We start from the raw sequence: 23,721 nt of genomic DNA, 5'->3' as shown, positions 1-23,721 counted from the left end.
GTGGGTAGACTATCGCCTGCCCCCCATCCTGTTACCCCCTCCTCTGGCCTCTGGGCCTTCCGCAGTTCCCAAGGGTGGAAAAAGGGCAGCGCTGCGGGTCTCCAACCAGCCCTCCGGCCCGGTGACCCCTCCTATCCTCCAGCAACCCCTTCCCCACCGTGCTCCTTTTGTCCGCCCCCTCTCTCTCCCGGCTGGGCCCGATCCGCAGTCTCCAGCCCCGCAGAGAGCCTGGGAGGGCGAGCCGGGGGCTGTTCTCCGCCCCCTCCCCCTAGGAGAGGCAGCCCGCGGCGGGGGCACCCCGGAGCCGAGGCCAATCGCCCCCCTCCCCCAGCGTGTGCCATCTGCCGCCTGTCAGCCTCTCTCCGCGGGCCGCGATCCCAGGCGCCGGCGGGGGTGGGGAGCTGCTGATTCGGCCCCTCCTTCCTGGCTCCTTCCCAGGTGCCTTGCGGCCTCTGCCCTCGCTTTGGCCCTTGGCACCCCTTCTCATCCTTACCCCGGCTATCCCTGAGCTGCGGGAGGCGGCTCCCATTTCCCTCCGGGAAAGGCCGAGATGTTGGATCCTCTCGGACGCGGGAGCTGGGGAGGGCGGTGACCCGTGGGGTGGCGGCCCTAATGGGGGGAGGAGGCGGCTCTCAGGGCCTGAGTCCCAGTTAGAGGATGTCTCTGTCCTAGTCCTGGCTCCTCTAGGGATACTCGCTCTTGGTCTCCAGGTGGCAGGGTGTATGCCTCGGCGGCGTCGCGTTCCGCTGGTCGCCCGACTCTACTTCGGAGACGGCCTTGAGAGCGCTAGCTTGGTCTTCCCCCCGGACCCTGCCGCAAGGCCTATCCCTGCTCCCCAGCCGCGGCGGGGGTGGGGGTGGGGGGCGGGGTGGAGGTGGCATCTACCTCTGCTATCAGCCCAGCACGGGGTCGGAACTCGGAGGCCCAGAGAGGCGAGCAGGGCCGAGTGGGACCGCGAAGCTAGCCGAGGGGGGCGCGGGCCGGCCTGGCGGGCGGGTTGTGAAACGGCGGGGCGCAGGCGTCCTGCTTGGGGCGGGCGCCGTTGCCCGGCCGGCCCCGGCGCGGCTCTCGGCGGGCAGCAGGTTTTTCCGTGAAAGGTTGCCCTGGGTAACTCGTCTCCGAGGGGACACAGCCCTCCCCTCTCCAAGTGGCAACTTATCGATCCGTGAGATTGATAACCCCCAGCACCGCGCCGCGCACCCGCTCCGCTCTCCCAGCTCTGGGGCTAGCCGGCCCAAGGTGGCGCCACTTGCCCAGGGAAGGGCGGGGTGGGCGGACGATGTCGGGTCCTTTTCCCCACTCTGGACCTGGCCTCCTGCAGCTGGTGGGGGATGGGGAGGCAAAGGAACTGTTCAGGGGAGCCGCCTGGGGAAGAGTTTTTCTAAGTCTGAGCCCTTCGCCTGCCGGCTCCGAGACCCAAGCCTCAACTGGTTCAAGCGCTGCAAGGACCCGAGGCGCCCCCTGGTGGCTGGGGCAAAACTTTGTGTCAAGTAGGAGCTGGTTTATATGTCAGTCGTGGGGGGAGGCGGTGCTACTGCAATATTTTGGGGCTAGGGTGTTTCTTTTATATAGTCTTAGCTAAGAAGCGTGCAACCAGGCGCGGGAACCCCACAGATTCAGGTGTTGGGGGCGAACAGATTTAGCCCAGCCGTGGAAGTTTCTGGATGTGGGGCAGGAATGGTCTTCAAACACGGACCGCTGGGCAGAATCCGAGAGGGAAAACCCAGGTTCAGGGATATGCATATGTGTGGGGCATAATTTGCGGAGGTGGCAGTGCCCGGGCAATTCACCGCAATTTGTCCCCCTCCCCCCAATCCCCTCAGTTTTTGCAGTTTGTGGTGCAAATGTACCTTGGCGAGCTTGACAGTACGCGTGGGCCCTGTGTCCGTTCCCTCCTCCCGTCCCCGGGGCCGTCAGCACCGGAATCGGGGCCCCGCGTGCGGGTGCGGTGCCCGCGCCCGCGCCGTGCCTGCCGCCGCGGTCCGGGTTTTGCGGGCGGCCGGAGCTGTATTTCCAGCGCTGTCCATCGCTCGGTGCTGTTGGCCCTCTCTCCGTCTGATCCGAGCCGGAGCAGTGCGGGGCGCCCCACGGGATCAGAGCGCTCCCCCGCCGGGACTCCGCTCCTCACATCCTCCTGCTGGGACCCGGCTACATTTCCAGCCAAGCCTGGCTTTATTATGTGTCTCTGCAGTGCAGCCCCAGCAGCCGGATCGGGAGGAGGAGAGCCAGCGACCACAAAGAAGACAGGAGCGCAAGGGAGGCTGGCGGGCGGGCCGGCGCCGGCTGGAGCGCGGAGGAGCCGGGGCGCAGCCGCCGCCGCCGCCGCTGCCCGGGAGGACGGGAGCCCGGCCGCCGCCTGCTCGTCCTCCTCCTCCGCCGCCGCGGCCGCCGCCTCCCCCCTCTCCGAGCCCCTGGCCCATGGAGGCAGCTAGCGGGGCCGGCGAATTGGCACCGGCCTGGGGATCCGCTGCGCGCCGCGCGCTGAGCACCGTAGCCCGAGGGCAGGCAGCGGCGGCCCGGCGCACGGGCTGAGCGATGCCCGGGGCACGGGCGCGCCTGCCCGCCGCCGCCTGAGCGCCCCCGCGCGCCCCTTCCTCCTCCGGGGGGCCGGCGCCGGACCGAGCCGAGAGCCAGAGAAGGGGGCGTGAGCCAGGGGCCCCGAGCTGCGGCTTCCGAGCGGCTGCGGCCGTTTCGAGCCCCCCAAGTAGGCTGAGTTGAGGGATACCCTTCCCCATCCATCATAATTTCCAAACCAGGCGTTTGGGCATTTAAAAACCATTAATATTTATTACTATTTTTTGTGCGGCACGGGGTAATTTGAAGGCTTTTTTTTTTTTTTTTCGAGGGGTGCTGAGCTTCCGCGCTCCCGACCGCCTCCCGGTCTCCTCCCCCGCGAGACCCCCTCGACTCCAGCCCCGTCCCCCCTCCTCAGATGGGTTCATTGTGAGCTCCGCACCGGGTTGCGTAGCCGGACGCCTGCAAACTTTGCACAAAAATCCGGCAAGGGGCGGAGGAGGAGAAGGAGGAGGAGGGTGAGGGTGGCGGTGGGGTGGGGGAGGGAGGGAGGGAGGGGGCCGCAGGGGCCGGGGGCCGGCGGGGGGTGGGGAGGAGGAGGGGGGCGGCTTTTTTTTTTTTTTTTTTTTTTTTTTGCATAACTCGGCTCGGCCGAGTGGCCTCCGGACTCCCCGCGCCGCTGGGACCGCCGCTGGGACCGAGAGCCCCCGGCTGCCGCATTGCAGCGGGCAGGGCCCCGGCGCGCCCCCCGGGCCTCCCCCCGCCCCGGAGCGGCCTCGGCCGGCCCGGGCCGCCCCCCGCAGGGAGGCCGCCCCGGACCTGCGATCCGCTCCCCACAGCTGCCGACCCGGCTGCAAAAAAAAAAGTTTCCGAGAGGCAGGAGGAGGAGAAGGGGGAGAAGGGTAGCCCGGAGCGGCGGGGGGCGGCGGGGGGAGCCGGCCGCGGAGGGCGACGGAGCGCCGGGAGCCCCGGACATGTCCAGGCGGAAGCAGGCGAAGCCGCGCTCGGTGAAAGGTGAGCGAGCGAGGCCCGGCGGAGGCGCGAGCGAGCGAGGAGGGAGGGAGCGAGGGAGGAGGGACCGGCGAGCGGGCGGGCGGCCTGGGACCCGAGCGAGCGAGCGGAGAGGAGGAGGAGGAGGAGGCGGAGGAGGCGGAGGCGGAGGAGGAGGAAGAGGAGGGGGAGGAGGAAGCTGCGAGCCGGAGGCGGAGGCAGTGGAGGTGGAGGGGGGCATACCGCGGACACCCTACCCGCCCGGACCTTCTCCGGCCCCGGCGCCGCCGCCCGCGGGGTACCCGGGCCTGGGGGCGCCGCTGAGGGGCCCTCGCTGCTCCCTCTTTGCGGGCCCCGGGCCCACGTGGCCAATCAAGGGGTGCGGGCCCGACTTGGCGGGGATTGCGAATCTCGGCGGCGGCGGCGGCGGGCGGGCGGCGGGAGGAAGGAAGAGGCGGTGAGGACGGGCGCCCAAGAGGCCGGTAGCTCCGAGGCCGCTCTCGCTGGGCCCCGGGCCTTGCCGCCTTTCCTCGGTCCACGCCTTGTCGCCCCGGGACGCCAAGGGCGGCGGGCGTTCCTTGCGCGCGCCCCGGGCCCCGGCCTTGGCCGCCGGGCGCCCCCTCCCCGCCCCCTGCCCAGGCCGCCCTCCCGGCACGGGCCCCCACACTTCCTGCCTCCTCCACCGAGGCCAGCCGGGCCGGGAGCCTCCGTCAGGAGTTCATTGTCTGCGCAGCATCGGCGGGACGCGGGTCCCCAGGGGAGCGCAGCGGCTGCCTTGCGCGCCCCTCCGCGGAGAGCTCCCGCGACCCGACCCCGGGCACCCACACCCTCGTCACCTAGGCCGGCTTCCCGTTTCGGGTCCCCGGAGTGCACACGTTTGTGAGGACACACAGCCCCACATCCTCCTCTTCTTGTCCTTGCCTCGCATTCTATTTCTACCGAGCGCCCGCGGCCCGAGCGGGCCCCTGGAGAGCAGAGGCCCCGGGGAGATGTCGCATGAAGGCAACTGAGCCCCTCCCCTGTCCTCTCCCCACCCGCTGCCCTCTCCTGGCGTCCTCTGCTACTTTGTCCCCATTCCAGTTCCCCCCCCGGGTGGGTGCCCGGCCTCCCCCCTTCCCCGCGCTGGGAGATGACAGAGGAGGGACAGGATGAGAGCCGCTACGTCTCTGGAGCCAAAAGTCCCGAGGCCCTTGTCCTCTCCCAATTCCCTTGATGACCTCTGGCCCGAGCCCAGTTCTGCTCTGAAAAGTTCATTTCCTGGAGGCCTGCGCGGGAAGGCGCAGGGGCCCCTGCTCCCTTCCTGCCAGCCTTGCTCCTGGCTGGAATGGCTGGGACTGCATCTGGCAAGGAGGGTCTTGAGACACCCGCCATTGCTTTCCTTCCAAAAGTCCCAGGAGATCGCGGGCACTCGGCTCAACAGAGATTCTCCCTGTCATCTTAGAAGCGGACCAACTCAGTCCAAACTCAGCAGCCCGCCTGCTCCCTATCCTCTTTTTCCTTGAGATAAGTTGGTCTTGTTCCCCTCACCCTGGCAGGCATCCCGGTCCTGGATAGCCTGACCTATTCCACAGAACTGGAGGGTCTAGAGGGTGTTCTGGTTGAAACCAAAATGGAGACCTCAATAAGGGGACAGGAAAACGCTAGATGTTTGTCCTTTTGCTGAATAGAAGCGTTCTCGGTTTGAAATAATATTTGATTTCTTTTCTCTTTCCCTGGCTCACTGCTCACTCCTTCAAGAGCCACTTAAGGTGGCCCAGAGGAAAATGTACAATTGGAGTCTCTGGTTGGAAAAACAGTTTTTATCTAACTTGGGCAGTTGATTTTGAGTTAAATCTACGTATAAAAGCAGATTTTTCATAGAGGAAGATGCAGAGCTTACCTACCTCTAACCTGAACCCATGCCTCCCTACCTCTTTATTTTAGAAGGCAAGGCACAGAAAGCAAAGGTAGAGCAATTTGCCGGGAACAGATGGGTGGGTGTTTCAGAGTTGCTGGAACCTAATTCTAAAACCACTCTGTGTATCTCTGAGAAAGACTCAAGAATCAGTCTTCAACCTTTCTTGGAATGAGCTTGGACATGATTTTTAATGAATGTCTCTCTCTCAATGTGTATATGTACATGTATAGCAGAGAATTCAAGCTAATTGATGGGGGGGAAGACAGCAAAGTGGGAACAAGACTAGTGTAGGCATTTTGAGAAACGTTGTAAATATCCACCACACAGCACCTTTCGGCCCTTGGAGTATGAGATCCTCTGTTTCTTCTCACGATTCTTTGCATTTTCCAAAAGCAGCTCCAGCCCTTGTCTCTTACCATTTTGCCATTTATTCAGTTTACTGGGGTGAACAGGGTGGAGATGCCGCCACTTATGGGGGAGGAATTAAGAGAGAAGATAATTTGAATAGATAAGAGGTACAGCAGGTGATGGATTTATTGCTTTTCAAGAACTGCCTCCCCTCCCTGCCCCTTTCTCAAGCAATATTCAAAAGTGTGTGCTTGAGTGTGGACAGCTCCGTACCAAGTGTTTAAAATGACAAGGTCTTCACCTTTAAAGATGCTTCTTAAGGAACAGTGGTGCCTTTAAAATTTTATTTTATTTTATTTTGCCTCCACTGCTGTGTGTCAGGGCTAACATAGAGGCATTGTGGACTTCCCCAGTCCACACATTATATGCTGTGAAAGTTGCTTGGCTGTATAGTTCGTAGTTGATCTAGCAAATGTGAAAGCCCATAGCAGGAAGGAAAGACAGAAGTGTAACCATCTCTAATGGATGCTCAGAAAGTGTGATTTGAAAGCAGGGCATGACAGGTCTTAGTGGGGGCGTCTCACTTCCCACTCACAGACACAACCTCCCTTCTGGAGTGGGGTCACTTGTCCCCTCTGGATGTTTGTCTTTCTTTGGAAAACCCAGCTCCCAGGGAGGACACCCAACAAATAGGGAAGGGTGCTAGGCTGTAGGGCAGCGGGGAGAATAGCCTCGTTGGTTGTCAGAAGCCTTGTGATTTTAAAAAAAAAAGAACCACACACACCAAAAAAAATATCAGTGTTACAAAAGTCACATTTTCTGACCGATTTCTCCCTCCCGACACCATCCTCTCCCTTTCTGTTTCCTGGTGGTGTGGTGTGGCTGTCGTGAGATGATTTGTTCCCTTTGATAATCTCGGCCTCATTCTCCGGGGTTGTTCCCATCACATCTCACTGATGTTATGTTGGCCGATGATGTCAGGTGGTTTGTTAACCTGCTCCCTTTCCCCACACTGCCTCCTCAGATCCACAAAACAGCCTCTCCATTTATATGGAAAATTAATACATCTTTTTTCCCAGGCTCAGCTTAAAACTTTTGAATAATTGGTAATACTGTTGATTTCCTCCATCCAGCAACTGCCTGTTAATTACACTTCTTAATGTTAATTAGCACTCAGGCTGTGTCCATGGACCCACCAACCACAACATCCCAAAACTACCCCCAGTGACTCCTCTGTGCTCCCCTCCCCTTCTCTGTCTTCCTCTCCTGCCAGCCCTTAGCTTCTCCAAAGTCTATCTTATAAATTTGGTGGTCTAGGGACTTGGAAACAGTGTAGTTCGCCACTGCTCGTGTTTCCATGGAAATAATTGAGTTGTAATAAAAAGAGGCATTCTGAGGTTACAGGTTTCTTGATTCAGCTGAGACCACATACAGGTGTAAATTGTCCAGATTTGTTTGGCTAAATGTACATGATCTTGTAGGAAGGGCAAAACAAATCCTTTATAGGTTCTTTAGCTTTCTATGTGGATTGGGGCAGCTAACGTTTAATCTCCCCTTCCTCAATTAAGTCACCAACTCCCAGCTTTGGGAGGACCTGTCTCACTCGAGAATAAACATCCTTTATGTCTAGTAATTACTGTTTAGATTCTTTCACTTGTTTCCTTGCAAAAACTTAATAAGCAATAAGATAAGATAACTATGTGTCTTGGACAGGAGGACCCTGCTAAACGTTTAACCATAAGGTGCTGAGTGTGCATCGCACAAAAGGTGCAAAATGCTGGTGACTTTACAGTCATGAAGTAATTGTGTAGAACCATCCTGGCACTGTTGTGGCCTGCTACAGCGTGTTAACAGGAGGGGGAGGGGGAGGAGGGAGAGGAGGGGGAGGAGCAGGAGGAGGAGGAAAGTGGAGTGCAGCATCTGATACAGAGTTCCTAGCTGGAGACTAAAACTGCAGGTCTGGTTCAGTCTAATAGAAAGTTGCAATAATTGCTATATCGGTAGCCAACTCTTAAGCTGGTGGCTGTGGAATTCTTCTCCTGATGCAGGATTTAATAGTCTGGCAATTAGATGCATTGATTTCTCTTAACTGTTCATTTGGATGTGTAAACGAAAGAAACCTGCCACCGATGGAGACGGGCCGCCTGGCTCTTGGAACAAGGCTGATTTAGGAGGTGGTGGTAGGAGAATGGATTTTTCAAGGCAGTGTTGGGGCCAGTTCCCTCTTCTTTTAAAATTTCAGCCCATTTTGCAGTAAAGTGAACAGCACCTGTTTTTCAGATACCGTTTAAAAGAAAACAACGGTGTCCAGTTCTGTCTGAAAAGTAAAAACATCCTCTTCTGCAGATGTGTATAGAGTAACATTTCTGTCTTTGAGTGACGGCACTTGCGTATTTTCAGCAGATGGTCTGTTAGGTACCAGAGGGAAGTCACAAAACACCTTGGCTCCGAGTTCCAGAGGGACCTCTTGCCAGAAATGGAGTTAGTTCTCTCTCCCCCTCCTAGAGGCCTGGGGTCACCTAGACCACCGTGGCTCTGTCAAGCCCTGAAGAGGTGTGGGGACATGGTATCTTGGACCCCTTGGCAGCTGGTGGGCTATGTGACTTCAGTGGCTTGGGGGGTGGGTAGGTCGCAAACGTTAGCACCTCTTAACTCGCTGCTCCTGGACCTGCAGGTTTCTGTAAGCGTCACTAACTTCTGACATGCAGGCATCTAAAACTGTCTTGATGGTAAGCAAGCAGAGGAAGGCTAGCTTTCCTCTTGGCCCTATCTTTTTTTTTTTTTTAACGGAGGTGGATGGGTGGGTTTAGTTAACTCTTTGTTTGCCCGAGGTTAAAATGGACTTACCTTTCCTGGACCTTGTCCATGGTACACTGGTATTTGCAAAGAATATTATCTTCACGTCTCGAAAATGTTTGCAATAGATATCAGGGTTCCTTTCTGATCTGAGGGTCCAGGGTTAATTACAACAGAATGCCTTGAAAACTGTTAGTGGGCTCCCCGTTACTGTGGGTAGCTGGGGAAGACCTTGATACACCTTGGTTGCTGAATTTGACAGTTCCTGCAAATTCCTGCATGTTAGTCGGTAATCAGAGTAGTTTTGCACCCAAAATGGACTAATTAAGCCTGGATTGGTTATATCCTGATTGAAGTTTTTGGCGCCCTCAGCTCCCTCTGACTGTGGGAGAGGTAGGGTGGAGTGCAGTGGGGGAAATGCTGGTGGAAACTTTTCATACATCGCTTACCTGCCGGGGGTCGGTGGCGGCCAACAATTGGGGTTGTACACTCAGTAAATAAAAATACTTTACCTCTTTCAAGGCGCGCCAATTAGCTGATTGCGCCGTGTGGCTGTCTTTAAGGGGAACGCTGTTTTACCTATCTTCTTTTACAAAGGTTTGATTTTTAATGTCTTGTGAAAAGGATTCTCTTTGTCTTGATTGCTGTCAGGAATAAAAGCATGATGGTAATATCCCTTTGAAAGCTATTGTATTGTCAGCCCTGGCTGACAGCGGGAGGGCCTCCCAGTGTTTTAGATTAGTGCTGTGAAAACACTGACATTTTCTTTGTTACATTGCTGTTGTTCTACTTGCAAAGTCAATTACACAATGTCAGAGCTCAGTTACGAGTTGACTTTGGAACTAGCAATGTCTTTTCATTCTCTTCTTAAAGATATAATTTTCCTTTGTTGTTGTTGTTGTTTTGTTTTCTCTTTCTCTCTCTTTTTGACCTGCTTCCCTCTGGTGACCACCCCCTCTGCCCCCTAAGAGTCAGAACGTGTTAGCTAGGCAAACACACTCTGGTTTCAATCGTGGCAAGTCAGATTCGAAGACGGCTACATCATTATCTCCGAATTCTTCTGTTCATTCACATTTCAGTGGCTTCTTATTGATATGGTGACTACAGCAGCCAAGATACATAAAAAAACCATCCAATGAGATTACGGTGTTGATAATCTCTTATCAAGTGGATTGCTCCGGATTTGGGGTCCTTAAGGTTGGCAAATTCCAGGTTTTCTTTCTTTTTTTTTTCGGGACCCCGGGCTGAACCAAGTTCCTGGGTTGTTGGTACCCCCAGCAAATAGTTCTTTGCTGCAGAAGATTTATAAGCATTCTGATCTCAGAGGCCAGGCCTGGGGAGTTTTAGACTTAGAATCCTGGATGACATCATGGTAGGGATAGAAGGGTCTCGTAAGAGGACCTTGTAACCCACCCTTCTCCCACGGCAGACGGCCAATGCGAAATTATAAGGCTCTCTAAGGTACCTTTACTGGGTGCCCTTGAACTCGGGAGTGATTTTCATTCCCGTCTTAAGTGTGTGAAATCCTGCCGCCGAAGGGGAGGCAAGCTTGAAATGTCCAAAACTGAAGACGGTCAGGGTGGATGTTTTTATTTATGTCCCTCCTCCTCCATCCCTGCCTTCTCCAGGAAGAGAAAACCAGAAATTCCTTAGTTCTCCGAACCTGGCTGCCAAAGAGGCAGCCACCTGAGAGCGGACAGCACTCGGGGCGAGGAGACTGCTGCCACTGACTCCAGATGACAAGGACGCTTCAGGAAACTCCGGCCGAGGACACTAATTGTGGGCCCCCAAAGTTGTTATTATGAACTGCCAGACAAGAGCCCGTGTTCGCCAGCAATTTGTCAGGACTAATTTTGTTTTTCTCCAATAATTGAAAATTAATGTCTTGAAGTGAAAGCAGATGTTCATGTCATCTTCTGAATTGGGATATAAAATGGGGCTCTGTAGATGGGCTCACTAATTTAACAGTAATTTCCCTCTCGCAGCTAACGGGGGAGTTGGGCTGACGCTACCTGAGGCCGGGGTTGGGAGATGAGAGCATCGGCTGTACCAGTTGTGCTGTCTGAGGTGGAGGGAGCATTCGTTTTGGAGGGAGAGCAGGGTAAATCAAAATATTTCCTGGGGCTGTGAAACCTGGAGAATTCGTTCATTTGAATACTCATTCGTGCAAGGGATATTTATTGAGATGATTCAAGGCTTTATGCTGGAAAAGGTGAGGGAACCTTGGTTTGGGAAGACAGTGAATTCCTACAGGTTAGAGGATCCTCAGCGCTGGGTTCGTTACCTTCACCTGGAGTAAAGCTGGTAAAAATTGTGGATTCCTGGGTCCAGATCCTAGAGATACTCACCCAGCTGGTCTGGGGAGGGGTTCAGAACTCTCCATTTTTTTTTCCCCTTAAAAAAAATTGAGGTAAGGTATACATAATGTAAAATTTACCATCTTAACCATTTTAAAGTGTCCAGCTCAGTGGCATTAAGTACGTTCGCATAGTTGTGCAACCGTCACCACCGTGAACTTTCATCTTTAGCCAACGCCCAGGTGGTGGTGGGTTGGGCGTGGTCTTAGCCCATCATCCTTGGAGGAGGCCGTCCAGTTCAAGACCTCCATTTTCCAGGGAGAGATGAGAAACAGAGGCTCCGAAGATGAAGTGACTTGGAGAGCTGGTGATGCTTTTCCTTGCTCTGGTGGGAGAGGGGAGACTGGAGTGCCCCAAGTCCTGGCAGGGCAGATTAGGGCTCCATCAGGGCTGGTGGGCTGGGGGCTGGGCAGGAGGGGTGCTTAGGAGCTGTTGAGTCATCTGGTGACCACTCTCAGGATGAGAACATTTGTTCTCTCTCCTTGGGGGCACCGTTTCTCTGGAGACTGAGACTGGCAGGTGTGAGGTTGCCCTGTGGCCCTCACACCTGCCTGCCAGGACCCAGATAGCCCCTCTGACTTAGCCAGCCCTGCACACTTCAGGCTGGTTTGTCTGTGATGGGGAAGGGGAGGTCCAGCTGTTGTGAAATGGCTACTTCGTTGCCTTGATTTCCAGTCACAGATTGCACACCACCTCTGGCCCGCAGGTCTGGGTGCTGCAGATGCTTCTACTGTTCTCCTTGGAGGGGCCAGCTACCTTTTTCTCCCCCCTTTTTTTTCTCTGAAATTGAAATTTGCCCTTTCGTTTCCTGGGCATGAATTATTTTTTGCAGCGTTGTCATTCCCTATCCTGCTGTGAGGTTTATCTCTTCTGTTGGTCCTAATTAAATAAAACATACTGTCCACCTAACTCCTGTTGCACTGAATTTTACCTGCCTGAGACAGAGTGATGGCCATCTGGGCTTGGTTAGGGAGCAGGGCATGGCTGGATAAGGGAGCTGGGATGGTAGTGGCTGTCACATCCTGGCTGGGTGTACCCCCTTGGCCTGGGGGCTGCAGGACCTCATGGCCGCCAGCAACATATAGCGTGTTGCTAGTTCCTGAACCTGAGATATTGCTTTGTCCCTAGCCCCATGGGGCTGCAGGTCTGAACTTGGGGGGAGGAAAGACAATCACCAGTTCCACAGAGTCCCCAGGGAGAGGGTGAGGGAGGAGAGCAGGCTCCCAGGCAGGGGGATGGAAAGAGGGGGCAGGCTCCTGTCGCCTGGCATGGAGGCTGCAGAGAGCGCTGGGTTCTCTGGGGAGCCGTGAGCAGAGCATGTGTTGTCAGTGCCCGGGACATCTCTGCAGGTGCCCTGTCCCCTCAGGGAGAGAGGGACCAGCTAGGGGCCTGGCACGCATGTTGGGAAGACTCTACTATTTTTGCCTTTGAACTTCTCAGGATCCTGAAAATCCCATGTTGAAGAGAAACCTTGGAGGCCACTTCCTTCAGACTGCTTGGAGTGTGTTTATGGCATCCTTATTTCCATCCAGCCTGGACTCAACACACTTTCTGTCTCAGGGAGCTCATGACCTCTATGGCACACCTGTGCATTTTCCGTTTGAATTTCACGTGTTCTTTCTGTGAAGCTGCCGTCCGCCTCCCGTAATTTAGGTGCATTGGTTCTGGATCTGTCTCCCGGGGCCACGGGGAGTAACTCAAATCTCCAGTCCTCAGAGCAGCCCTGTTGAGAGTTGGCAAAACTGGCCTTGCTCTCCTTGCCCAGGGGGAGGGTTTCTTTATATAGGATGCATCCAGCCTGGTGGGCTTCCAGGACGCCACTCTTATTCGCAGATGACCTTGACTTGGGCTTCTGGGTCCTTGTGTTTAAAAAGGATTTGTTAGGTGAATGAGTAAGTGTGTAAACTGTTGAGGGAATAAATGAACGGGTGGACAAGTGAATGAGTGAATAGTGAACAAATGATGGGTTAATGACTGGTTGAATTCCTAGATGAATGAGTCAATGAGTGAGTGGGTGAACTGATCGAGGGAGCACAGATCATCTTTATGGGTGACTTGGGCTCACAGCTGACATCTCTGGTGGTCTCTCTTGCCCCCCTTCCCCTCCCCAGTCTCTATTCTGTTCAGGAGGTGGAACATGCTCTCTCTGGAGGACTGGGAGCCCTCATGCCCCTTGGTGTTGGGATGCTTTGCACCCATTCTCCCCCTTTATCCTCAGCCCAGATAGGGGCAGGGGTGTGTGTAGTACTCTCTGCTATGAGATTGTAGCTAGTTTATTGAAGCTACCGTGCCAAGCATTGTGCTGGATTGTAAAACATTGTTTTCAAATGATAAAAGCAATGTGAGATTTCATACTAACTTTAAATAAAACAGAACTTTTAATTGAGTGAAGTCCCTTCCTCTCCCCGCTTCCTTCCACAATCCCGAGGGGGCTTCAAAGTGGACATATTTGACCCAGCTTGGTGCTGGCCAGGACTCTGCAGTCCAGCCTCCATTAAGCGGCCTTCAGGACCTTCTGCATCTTTCAGGGATGGTTTGCCCTTCAGTAGCACTAGGAGTGAGGGATGGGTTGGGAGAAGCAAGCAGGAAGGAGAAAAGTGGGATGTGTTTGTTGGGAAAACTGCCAATAAAATAAAATTCAGTGTAAAAAAGAAAGACCCCCTACTCACTGAAGGCCTGAGTCAACATTGATTGATTTCTCTGGAAGGGGAGGGTTGCGGTTTGGAGGAAGCATGCTCTGTGATCTTGGGCAGGACAGCTCCCACTGTGGGCCTTGGTTTTTCTGTCTGTGAAATGGGGTGGAACTGGTTGGGTTGGCTATCTGTCTTAGATGGTTTAAGATGTTAATTCCTGGAACATAGGAATGGGAAAGCACAAGATGCTTTGGCTTTAAAATAGTACAGACTAGAAAGATATCGTCAGATATTTACAAGGTACTTTTTAAAGTGACGGGTCCGCAGAGCAAGAACTCTGAAGTGGCAGATGTGGGGGATCCGCCAGCAGGGCAGCTGGATCCTCCCTGGCTCCCCCAGCCCTCTTGAGGATTGAGGGGAACATTGGATAAGAGAAAACATGTCAAGGGCTTGACTGTGATGTCGGTATCTTTTCACGTGTCTTGACAGTTCAGTCTGAGGTGCCCCTGGCTCTTTTGGCCCCAGGGCCTTTGCCAAGCATCCTTGGAGCAAGCCCCCTGGTGCTCCTCTAATCCAGGGGCAACGTGAGCGGAGAATGTCCAGGTCCTACCTATGCCCATCCAGAGTCACCATCATGGCCGGCCCTGATTGTGGGGCGGATATGGAGGGTTAGTGAGCAAGCACTCACCTATGCAGGCCCTGCCTTCAGCTCCTCCCACCTGTCCCCCCCCACCCCCGTCAGTTCTCACAACAGCTCTCTGACTTATCTTCTGGGCCTCAGTTTCATGGATGCACAAACTGAGGTCCAGAAGTACCTTGCCCAAAGTCACATGGCTGGAGGGGGCCGAGCTGGGATTAGCCCAGGGCTTGTCCGACTCCACAGCCTGAGTCAATAGCCATTCCCTTTACCTATAACAGCCCAAGGGACCCGAAAAGATAGCAGAGAAACTCATGCTCTCTCCAGGGGCTGGAGGAGTGCCTGGACTCTGGGCTGGGGGAGAGGGTCACAAGTGAAGGCACAGGAGGTCTGTCCTCCCCACCCATCTGTGTTCTCCTTTTGGGCTGTCCATATCCACATCTTAAAAACAATGATTTACACATCTTAAAAAATAATTTAATCTCTCCCCCTTCTCCCCCAGGGATGAGCACTGTTATCCACAGTTATTTTCTTCCCAGACCTCTTCTGTGGTGGATTTACACAGAAACATATGTATAGACACCCATGCGTACATAATTTTAAACCTAGATAATATCGTATAGTGCTTGACTACACTTTCTCTTGTTTGCTATTTTCACAGAACAGTGTTTCCCATCTTGGTTACACATTATCATCTTGGCACTTAAAGAAATAACATTACCTGGGCCCCACCATGGACCAAAAAATTCAAACTCTTTGAGGATGGGGCCCTAGGTCAGTTTGTTTTTTTTAAAGCTTCCGGGGTACTTCGACTGTGCAGCCAGGGTTAAGAACCATTAGTGTAGGAGACATCATCATGTTAGTGTTACAGACTACTCCACTTCAATAACCATAATGCTGTAGAATGGGTGTACCAGCGTTTATACACAGTTCTCTATTGATGGACATTTAGTTATTCAGAGATTTGAAACACAGATCTTTGTGTTTCTTAGGCTAGATTCCTAGAAGTGGAGTTATTAGGTCAAAGGGTAGACACATAAAATTTGAAGGATATTTCCAAATTGCCCTGCACAAAGGGTGTACCTTCAGTAACAGTGTGTGAATGCATGTTTCTCCTAATCCTTGCCCACATGATGTATTCTTTTTTTCTTTTCTTCTCCTTTTCCTCCTCCTTCTCCTTCTTTCCCCCCTTTTCCTTCTTGCCAATCTGGCAGGCAAGAAATAGCTCATTGTTTTAATTTGTACTTTCCTGATTGCTAGTGAGGTTGACCATTTTTCTTATCTTTACAGAACATTTTTAGTTCTTCTTTAGAAAGGGGAATTGAACTGCACTCTGAATGTGGAGCTTGGGGGTTTGGGCAATACTTTCCCTCAACTAGTCCTTTACTCATGCTCTTCTTCCTTTCCATCCATCCATCCATCCATATCCTGAGTATCTTACCCAGGTGAGTATCTTCGCCTGGGCTCCAAGGAGGATGTAGAGATGAACCAAATGGAGGCCATGCCCTCAGGAAGCCCACAGTCTGGAGAGGACATACAACCCTAACCACAGGGCCCAAGGCAGAGGTGCAGGTTGAAGGCTGAGAGAGGTTGGAGGGGTTCCCTTGATAGGGGGAATCAGGCAAGGCCTGGAAGAGGGGGTAATGTTTGATTTGGGTAATGTTTGATTTTGTCCAGAAAGATAGAATCACAACACCCAGAGCAGCTAACATTTAATGAGCTCCCCCTGTATGCAGGCACTGGACTGTGCATTTTTCAGGCAGTATCTCATCTCATCTTGACACTTCTCACTGCTCAGGTGGGGGCCTTAGACTTTTTTTTTTCCCCACAAGAAATAACAGATCTTAGAGAATCACTAGCTGAACTCCCTTGTCATGTGAATGGTCAGACTTTCCCAGAAGGGCAAATCAGATGTCCAAGGTCATATGATGACCTTGTGGCAGAATTGTGCCTGGGGACAGGGCAAGGATGAGTTGGGGGGATCTTGCTGCTGCCACTGACCCTGGCCAGGGTCTGCCTTGGGAACATCCTGGACCCCCCCAAGCTGTGGGGGTGTGGGGGGGATTCTGAGCAGGCAGACCTGGACTCCCACTTCTTACCCATCCACTTCCTCATCGTGTTACCGGTGAGCCTCAGCTTCATGTTCTATGAAATGGGGGCTCCCCTCCCAGGAGAGGTGTGAGAAAGAGCGTTGTAAAACTGAAACGGCCATCCGGAGGGCTGGGCTGCTCACAGTCTGGAGCAGCCTAACTTTGCCATTCTCTCTCTCTCTCTCACCTGTACATTTGTGCTTTGAATGCAGTGCCAGAGGAAAATGCTTGGGAAAAACCTAGCTTTTAATCTGTCACCTGCTGGGATCGCCCTACCCACCCCCCCCACCCCGAGGTGCCAGTTTGTGCATGAGGTTTCTGCATCCCTCATTCTCCCCACCTCACCAAGGACAGCTGTCTTTCTAAAAGGGGGCACACTGGCCAGGCACAGGGAAGGGGATTGTGTGGGCTGGCGTATGCCCCAGATGGCTGTGAATGTGTGTGTATGTGTGCCTATGTGCATACGTATGTGTGCCTATGTGCATACATATGTGAGTCTGTGCATGTGTGTATGAGCTCGAGTTCGTCTACGTGTGCACGTGTATGCATGCATGTGTGCGTGTGCACGAATGTACACGTGTGAGCGCCAGCCTCCATAGGGAAGAGGCTCTTGTCATTGCTTGCATGATTCAGACCATCAGTGGGGGGGTAGAGAAAATGCACATGGGTGGTAGACTTTGTGAATTTAGTTTATATCCATTCATTGATATAATTTTGGAGCACCTACTACACACCAAGCACTATGCTAGACTTGACTTTGCTAAAACAAGCAAGTCCTTTCTCCGTGCTAAGATTCAGTTGACATCTGTAAAGTCATGGCTGTGAGGGTGAGAAATGAGTTTATATTCTTGTTTCCCAAAATGTATTCCAGGATTTCGTTGATGTTCCACCAAAAGAATAAAAAATGTTTTCTGTGGCCAAACACATTTGGCAACCACTGTGTTAAACAGTTACAAGTTTTAAAAACTTTCAGGCCTTCTCAGAGTCTTTCAGATGCTAATATGGGATTCTCTCAGACCTGTTAATAGTTTCTGATTTTCAAACTTACTTGATCACTTGTCAGGGAATCCTATGACCTGGGTACAGTTTATTTAGGTTTCTAGCCTTTGAAGGTCTACTATCATTACTGGTTTGCTCATTCATTCATATGTTTATTTATTCATCTCGTACGTTTATTGAGCACCTACTATGTGCCAGGCATTCTTCGAGGTGCTGAGGCCACAACAGTGAACAGACAGAAGTTTACTCTAGTGGTGGAGAGAGGCCATCTACAAGTACATTAGTCAATAACATAATTTCTGAGAAACAGAGCAGGTCCTGGGATAGGCAGGGAGTGGTGGGGAAGGCTGTCCAGCCCGGGCCATCTGGGATGTGACACTTAAGCCCAGGGTGATGGGGGCTTGGTCGTGAGGGGAGCTGCGGCCTGGAAGCCTTTGCAGTTGGTGCTTTGGAGGGGCTGGGCTATGTGGGAGGTGGGGGTCCTTCCCTGGGCCTCTGCCTTCTCAGCTGGGAGGACACACCACTGGCCCAGCCCTCTGTGGTTTCTATAGCACAGTCAGGGTGCAGAGAGATGCTTCTCCGGGTGGTGAGTCAGTCTGATGGGGCTCTTTCTGAGCAAGGGTGGCTTCCGAGCACCACCTGGCAGTGCCCCTGCCTGTCCCGGTCACTGCCGGGTCCCCAGTGCCTGGCACCGGACCCACATTCCCATCCCCATCTGACAGATGGGAAAATGAGGCCAGGAGGCTCCCACAGCCCATTCCCTCAGAGGCCCAGCCCAGAATCCAGAGCTTTTCCAAGCCAGGGCTGTGACCCGAGGCTGATGGGTGGGGAGTGCAGAAACTTCTAGGACGGGAGGTGGGATTGGGGGGCCTCAAGGACCCTCCTGGGGTTTGTCTGCAGAGTTGCCCGGTGTGACCTGGGTCCCGGGAGATGAGGGAAGGGGAACAGAGAAGTGGTGGGGAAGGGGGAAGAGGTCAAGGACAGTGGGAGAGGGCGAGGCCATCCGGGAGATCCGGGGTTGGGGAAGCGGCGGGAGAACGGATGGGGAGGGGGCACGGGGGAGGGACCTCGGGGCCCGTCCCGCCCAGCGAGCCAGGCCAGCCGGCCGGGCGCTTGGGAACGCGGCCCCTCCCCGGGCCCTCGTCTGCCCGCCCCGCGGGGCGGCCCCAGGACCCCTTTGAGGCGGCTGTCCTGGGAACGCGTCGGGCCGCCCCCCGCCCGGGAGGGCTCCATGGCTGCGGCGCAATAACTCAGGCCCAGGTTTGGGCACAAAGCGGCCGCGGCGGGGGGCTGGCTGGGAAGGCTCGGGCTGCGGCGCTCGCTTGCGCTGCCCGGGTGGGGCCGGGGCTTGTTCTGCACCGCGGGCCGCCTCGCCGCCTGCCCTTCGGAGTCTGGGGCTGGCCGGGCCCAGCTGGCGCCCCCAGAACTCCCGAGTCCCCGGCCCAGAGCCGGGGGGCGGGGGCCGGGGGCCGGGCAGGAGGCGGCGGCTGCGTCTAGCCCACAGCCGGGTGCCGGCCGGTGGGTGGGCTGCGGCCCCCGCTGGCCAGATGTGCGCCTTGGGAGGGGAGCCCGGTGCCGACTGGAGCGCCGATTAGCCCGCAGCTTTGGGGCGGGGCCGGGGGAGGACAGTTGACCGCAGTAGGGCCGATCCCTGAGTGGATACAAATACAAAATAAATGTCCTCGATTGCTTTTGAGCACTTCACATTTAAGCTTCACAGCAGCCCTATGAGGTAGGTACTGTGATTATCCCCGTTTCACAGAGGAGGAAACTGAGGCAAACGAATTGCTCAGTGTCTCACAGCTGGGACCAGGCAGGATTTGAACGCAGGCACTCTGACCCCGGAGTCGCGCTTTGCCCCTGCCCGGCGCCCAGGCTCACATGTATGGGGATTATGGGCGTGGGAGTGCAATTCTGAGTTTATCTGTATATGTTCAAGAAATTACAGACAGAAGATTTACAAACAGATCTAGTGATTCTGGGTTTGCCACTTAAAATTCGCTCACTCATTCATTCACTGAATGGATACTACCTGACTTCATTCATTCCCTGGATGCATATTTCTGATTCTGTGCTAGATCTTACTGCTGGGTGCACAGTGACAAGTGAAAAGAGCTGCGTCCCTGCCTTCACGGAGCTTGAAGTTTAGTCGCGGGCAGGGTAGCGAGCCTGACAATAAAGAGTGAACTGTTACACTAACGTGCAGGTGGGGTGGCCCGCAGGTCCCTTCTGGGGAGTCCTGGGGCAGGCCCCTGGACCTTAAACTTGAAAACCCTGGAGGTTTGCACCACCTCTGAGCGCAGGGTGGTTCCAGAGGTTCTCACGGGCACCTCCAATTACCCAGGGAGTAGGCTGGCAGGGGGCGGGGGGTGAGGTTGCCTCCTCATTTTCCAGATGAGAAAGGGTGATCCAGAGAAGCCCACAGCCTGGCCATGGCTCACACTGCACATTCGTAGCAGAGTTGGTGTCCACTTGTTAGGCTTCTCATTTCCAAGGTCCCCATGTCCCATAGACAGGGGTCCTGACCCCCAGGCCCTGGCTCACTAGGGCCTAGGGCTTCGTCTGCACACCGTTAGGGTTGGAGGTGGAGGGTAGGCCCTGATGCCCCATCATTGGCACCCAAATCCCTGAGCTATCCCCACTCTGACCTCCAGTCAAGCCAGTGAGAAGACAGCTGCCCTCAAGCGCCTACCGTATCCACAGTTCAGTCTGAACTGGGTGTCGGAATGCGCTTTATTCTGACTTTCGTGTCTCCATTGCCTCAAAATACCCATTGCTCAGGCTTGCTCTGGGAGCTCAAGGCTTGTTGTAGGTTCCGGGTCTGAGCTTTGGGTAAGGCTTGGCCTATCCTCAGACCTCTCTGTTCATTTTGTCATTTTGTTAGGAGAGTTCCAAGTCTGCTCTGCTCTGTGGACAAAGGTTTGGCCCGGGCCACAGGGATGGCAGGAGGGGATAATATTTATTGAGGCCTGGTGCTTGCTCAGTGCTTTATACATATTTTCTCATGAATCCCCTCAACAGCCCTGTGAGGCTGGTACCATACATTTGCCATCCTTCAGGTGAGGAAGCATCGAGGGTCAGCCTGAGGTCCAAGGTCACATGTCACAACCAGGCTGCCTGACACCATGTGCCTGCCCAAGTCACTCCCAGAGCCACCTTCTGTACTCCTAGTAGATAAACGGCCTCCCCTCCCCCAGGAGCCAGGCTGGGAGACAGACCCATAAACAGTGATGAACTCTGAGGCTGGTAACACCATGTTCCCCCTGAGGACCCAGCCCGTGGCCAAGTCCACACTCCCCCACTCCCCTCCCCTTCTCCTGCCTGCCTGGGCCTACTCCTCAAGTTCAGCTGGGGGAGAAGCAGCTTGGACAGGCTGGGGTGGGAGGATGAGGCCAGGCCCTTGGGACGTTCGGGGTGGCTGGCGGACAGAGCTGTACCTGCTTCCTGGTTTCTTAGAAACTGCACAGCCAGGCCAGCCCCTCTGTTCTGCTAGGTGGGAGGTGCTTACTTGATGCATTTAGGGTGGGGAGTCCTCCCTTCTACTGTCCCCCACCCCACCCCCAGGCCCCAAGAGTCCAGCTGGCTCAGCCCAGGAATCTTGGATGTGGTGGTTTGGGGTGGGTGGCCTTGCGGAGGGAACTCAAAGATTTAAAGGGCCCTGTCCTCTGGGCCTCTCTCTGTTTCCACTCAAACTGCCCCTTAAGCCCAGGAAGTGGCCAGTGAGCCTGCATCTTCCTGCCCACCAACATTTTCCCTAAGCTTGGGTTTGAACCCAGGGCAGGAGCCCCTCCAGGGCTGGGTTTCCAGGCAGCCCTTCAGCTGACGCCCATCTTGGCCAAGAGGCCCAGGAGCAGCAGCTCTTCCCCTCCCTCCTGAAGTCCCTCTCCCTGGGCACCGACCCTCTGCATTCCCTGCCCTCCACCCCCTCCTGCGCAGGCTTCCTGGAACCCAGGGACCCTGGAGGTTTCTGGACCATATCGAGTTGCCTGGGTGGTTGTTTCCTTTTTTTTTTGGGCCATGCAGGGTGGAGGAGCTGGGAGAGAAGCCGGTGATTGGGCCAGGGCCAGCCAGGGGTGGAGGCCGACTAGAGTCCGTGTTTCCCAAGGTCGAGCTGTGTTCCCCCAGCCCCTACCTCTGAGGAGCCTGAAGCCCGGCTTCCCCTCCGAGCTGGGACCAGCCCTGTTTGGCATTTCCTGCCTCCCTCCCTTTCATTTTGCACCGGGGTCCCTAAGGACACCCCTGCGAGGTTGTGAGGCCCACTCTAACTGTTCTCCCTGGTGACTGGGGCCTGACTTGACCTGGTAACGCCGCAGTCCTGCTGAGGTCAGGCCCAGGATAGGATCAACTAGATTGCTTTTCCCCAGGCTGCGCCTCCTGGCTGGACTGCTGCGCCAAGCTGGGCCCACCCTCTGCTCTGAGCCAGGGAGGGGGTCGGAGCTGACTGAGAGGGCTCCTCACAGACCCCTTGGCTGCGGGCTGGTGGGGAGGTGGGGCTCTGGAAGAAGCTGAGGGGGTGGGGGAAGACAGAGCCCTCGAGGCCAGCGGGTAGCAGAAAGGCAAAGACCTCTGGGGGCAGGTCCCTGGGCTAAGGCTCCTTGGAGTTAACTTTGAGGTGATTTTGAGAGCCCCCAGGTCCTTGGCAGCTCTGCCCTGGCCCCCCAAGGCCCACCGCACACATGGTTTTGCTTTTGCAGGCATCCTCCCCTGGTCCCCTCCCTCTGGGTGCCTTCCGAGTTCCTCGGGCCCCTCCCCCAGTCCTCCTGGGCCCCCTCCTTCCTCCTTGACCCACTTTAGTCCCCTGTTGCTGGGGGAGGGGAGTGTGCAGCCGGAGGCTCTGATCCTGGATGCCTCCCCCAGCATCCCTTGGGGCGGGCTCTGGATGGAGCCAGCAGGCTGAGCCGGCCCGGCCCCAGGGACTGGCACACGGTGTGCTCCGAGTGGCAGCCTCCCTGCCCCCTCCGTGGACAGACAGTTCTGGACAGCTGCCCCTGCCCGGGCCCCTGGGAGGCCCTGCCAGGGCTAGGCTCTGGTTTCCCCCAGCCCCAGGGAGCTGCTGCTCCAGAGGTCCCTCCTACCACTGTCTCCTGGCCGAACGCACTTCCCTGAGGGGACGTGGGGCAGGGCCAGGCCCTAGCCTCCACCCATTCTTCTAAATCTCTGCTGGGGAGACTGGAGCTGGGGTCAAGTTCCGTGTCTGCTGTTGATTTGTGTGAGTTGGAGAAATCCACCAGCCTTCTCAGGGCCTTATCTATGGGACGAAGGATTTAGACCAGATAGCTAACCTTTACTGAGCATTTACTATGTTCCAAGGACTCAGCTAAGCATTTTATATTTATGATCTCATGGTATTGTCACAAATGTCGTGAGGCATGCTTTCCTAATCTCTATTTTAAAGATAAGGCAACTGTGGCACAGAAAGGGAAAGTAACTTGCTTGAAGTCACACAGGCTGATGAGATGAATTTTCATTGCCCTAACATTCTAGAATCCATCCTGATACTGGGGCTGTTAACTCTTCCTGGACTATCGCATGGCTATCTAAGGACTTGAGATCCTCCGCCAGGGGTCCTGCCTGAGTCCCCCATCACTCTATCCTGCTCAGGTCTTGCATGGGTCCCCCTGCCCTGCAACAGGCTGCGCAAAGCCACAGCCCCAGGATGCCCCGCCAACTGGGAACTCACTCCATCCTGAGTCCTAGTTCTGTGGTCCAGGGGCCTGGCCCCACGTGTGATCACTCCTGAGCACAGGACGTGTCCTGGCTTCCAGTGCTGCCAACTGTAGGAGCCATGAGCCAGCGGGAAATTCCGCATGCCCGCCCCGCGTGACCACCAGCCCAGTCCCGTGGAACCCCCTGCACGCTCTCCCATTCTCCCTTCCCACAGCCCTGTCAAAAACAAATGTAAAAAACGGGGGGCAGACCCTGAGGGTGCTCTTCGAATTTGGGAACCGTGCTTCTCTAATCTCTGCCTTTTCTGTCTTTTCCTCCTTGAGTCTTGACATCTGTCCGTCCTCTGGAAACCTTTTCATTTCATTGTCTTGCTGAATAGAGGAGGGGGTGGGTGGTAGTGGTGGGGCTCTGGGAGCAAGTCAGGACATCTTTTCTTATTTGCCTAATTTCCTCACTTAAATGTATCTTGTGATTAAACATTTTCTTAGCAAGCTTGGTCAGGGCTGCACCGAGTTTCTTTTCATAAACATTGGCAAGTGAATTTAACAGCCCTGTTTGTATTAGCTGGAGGTTTCATTTGCATGGTGATTGTTCTTATGAAACAAAATAATCGCTTGCAGTTTATGAAACTGTATAAATACTGGGGTCTGGAGGTGGGTGCATGCGCAGGCCTTTCTTCCCACATGGAAATCCATCCATCCAGTTCGGGGAGGAAACTCAGGCTCCAGGAAGAGCCAAGTGCGGAAGATTTTCTTGGTGGAAAGGTGTTTCCAGGGCTGTGGGTATTGCCTGG

General features: G+C 54.9%; 1 protein-coding gene across 3 annotated transcripts in view; it reads left to right on the top strand.

Moving 5' to 3' along the window:
- Positions 1-3,328: 3,328 nt before the first annotated feature.
- Positions 3,329-23,721, top strand: part of ZNF423 (zinc finger protein 423) — a 345,893-nt gene continuing 325,500 nt past the window's right edge. For 2 of the 3 annotated variants that reach the window (XM_028477847.2, XM_028477848.2), the window contains exon 1: positions 3,332-3,528. In XM_028477847.2, the coding sequence (XP_028333648.2) occupies positions 3,489-3,528 (40 nt within the window). In that variant the 5' untranslated portion in view covers positions 3,332-3,488. Of the gene's footprint in view, positions 3,529-23,721 lie in introns of all 3 variants that reach the window. The other variant, XM_055078984.1, reaches the window with a different exon arrangement.

This window comes from Physeter macrocephalus, chromosome 17, assembly GCF_002837175.3.
Source record: "Physeter macrocephalus isolate SW-GA chromosome 17, ASM283717v5, whole genome shotgun sequence".
NCBI lineage: Eukaryota > Metazoa > Chordata > Mammalia > Artiodactyla > Physeteridae > Physeter > Physeter macrocephalus.
Note: the sequence above shows the minus strand (reverse complement) of the source record. Positions and strands in the feature narration are given on the sequence as shown.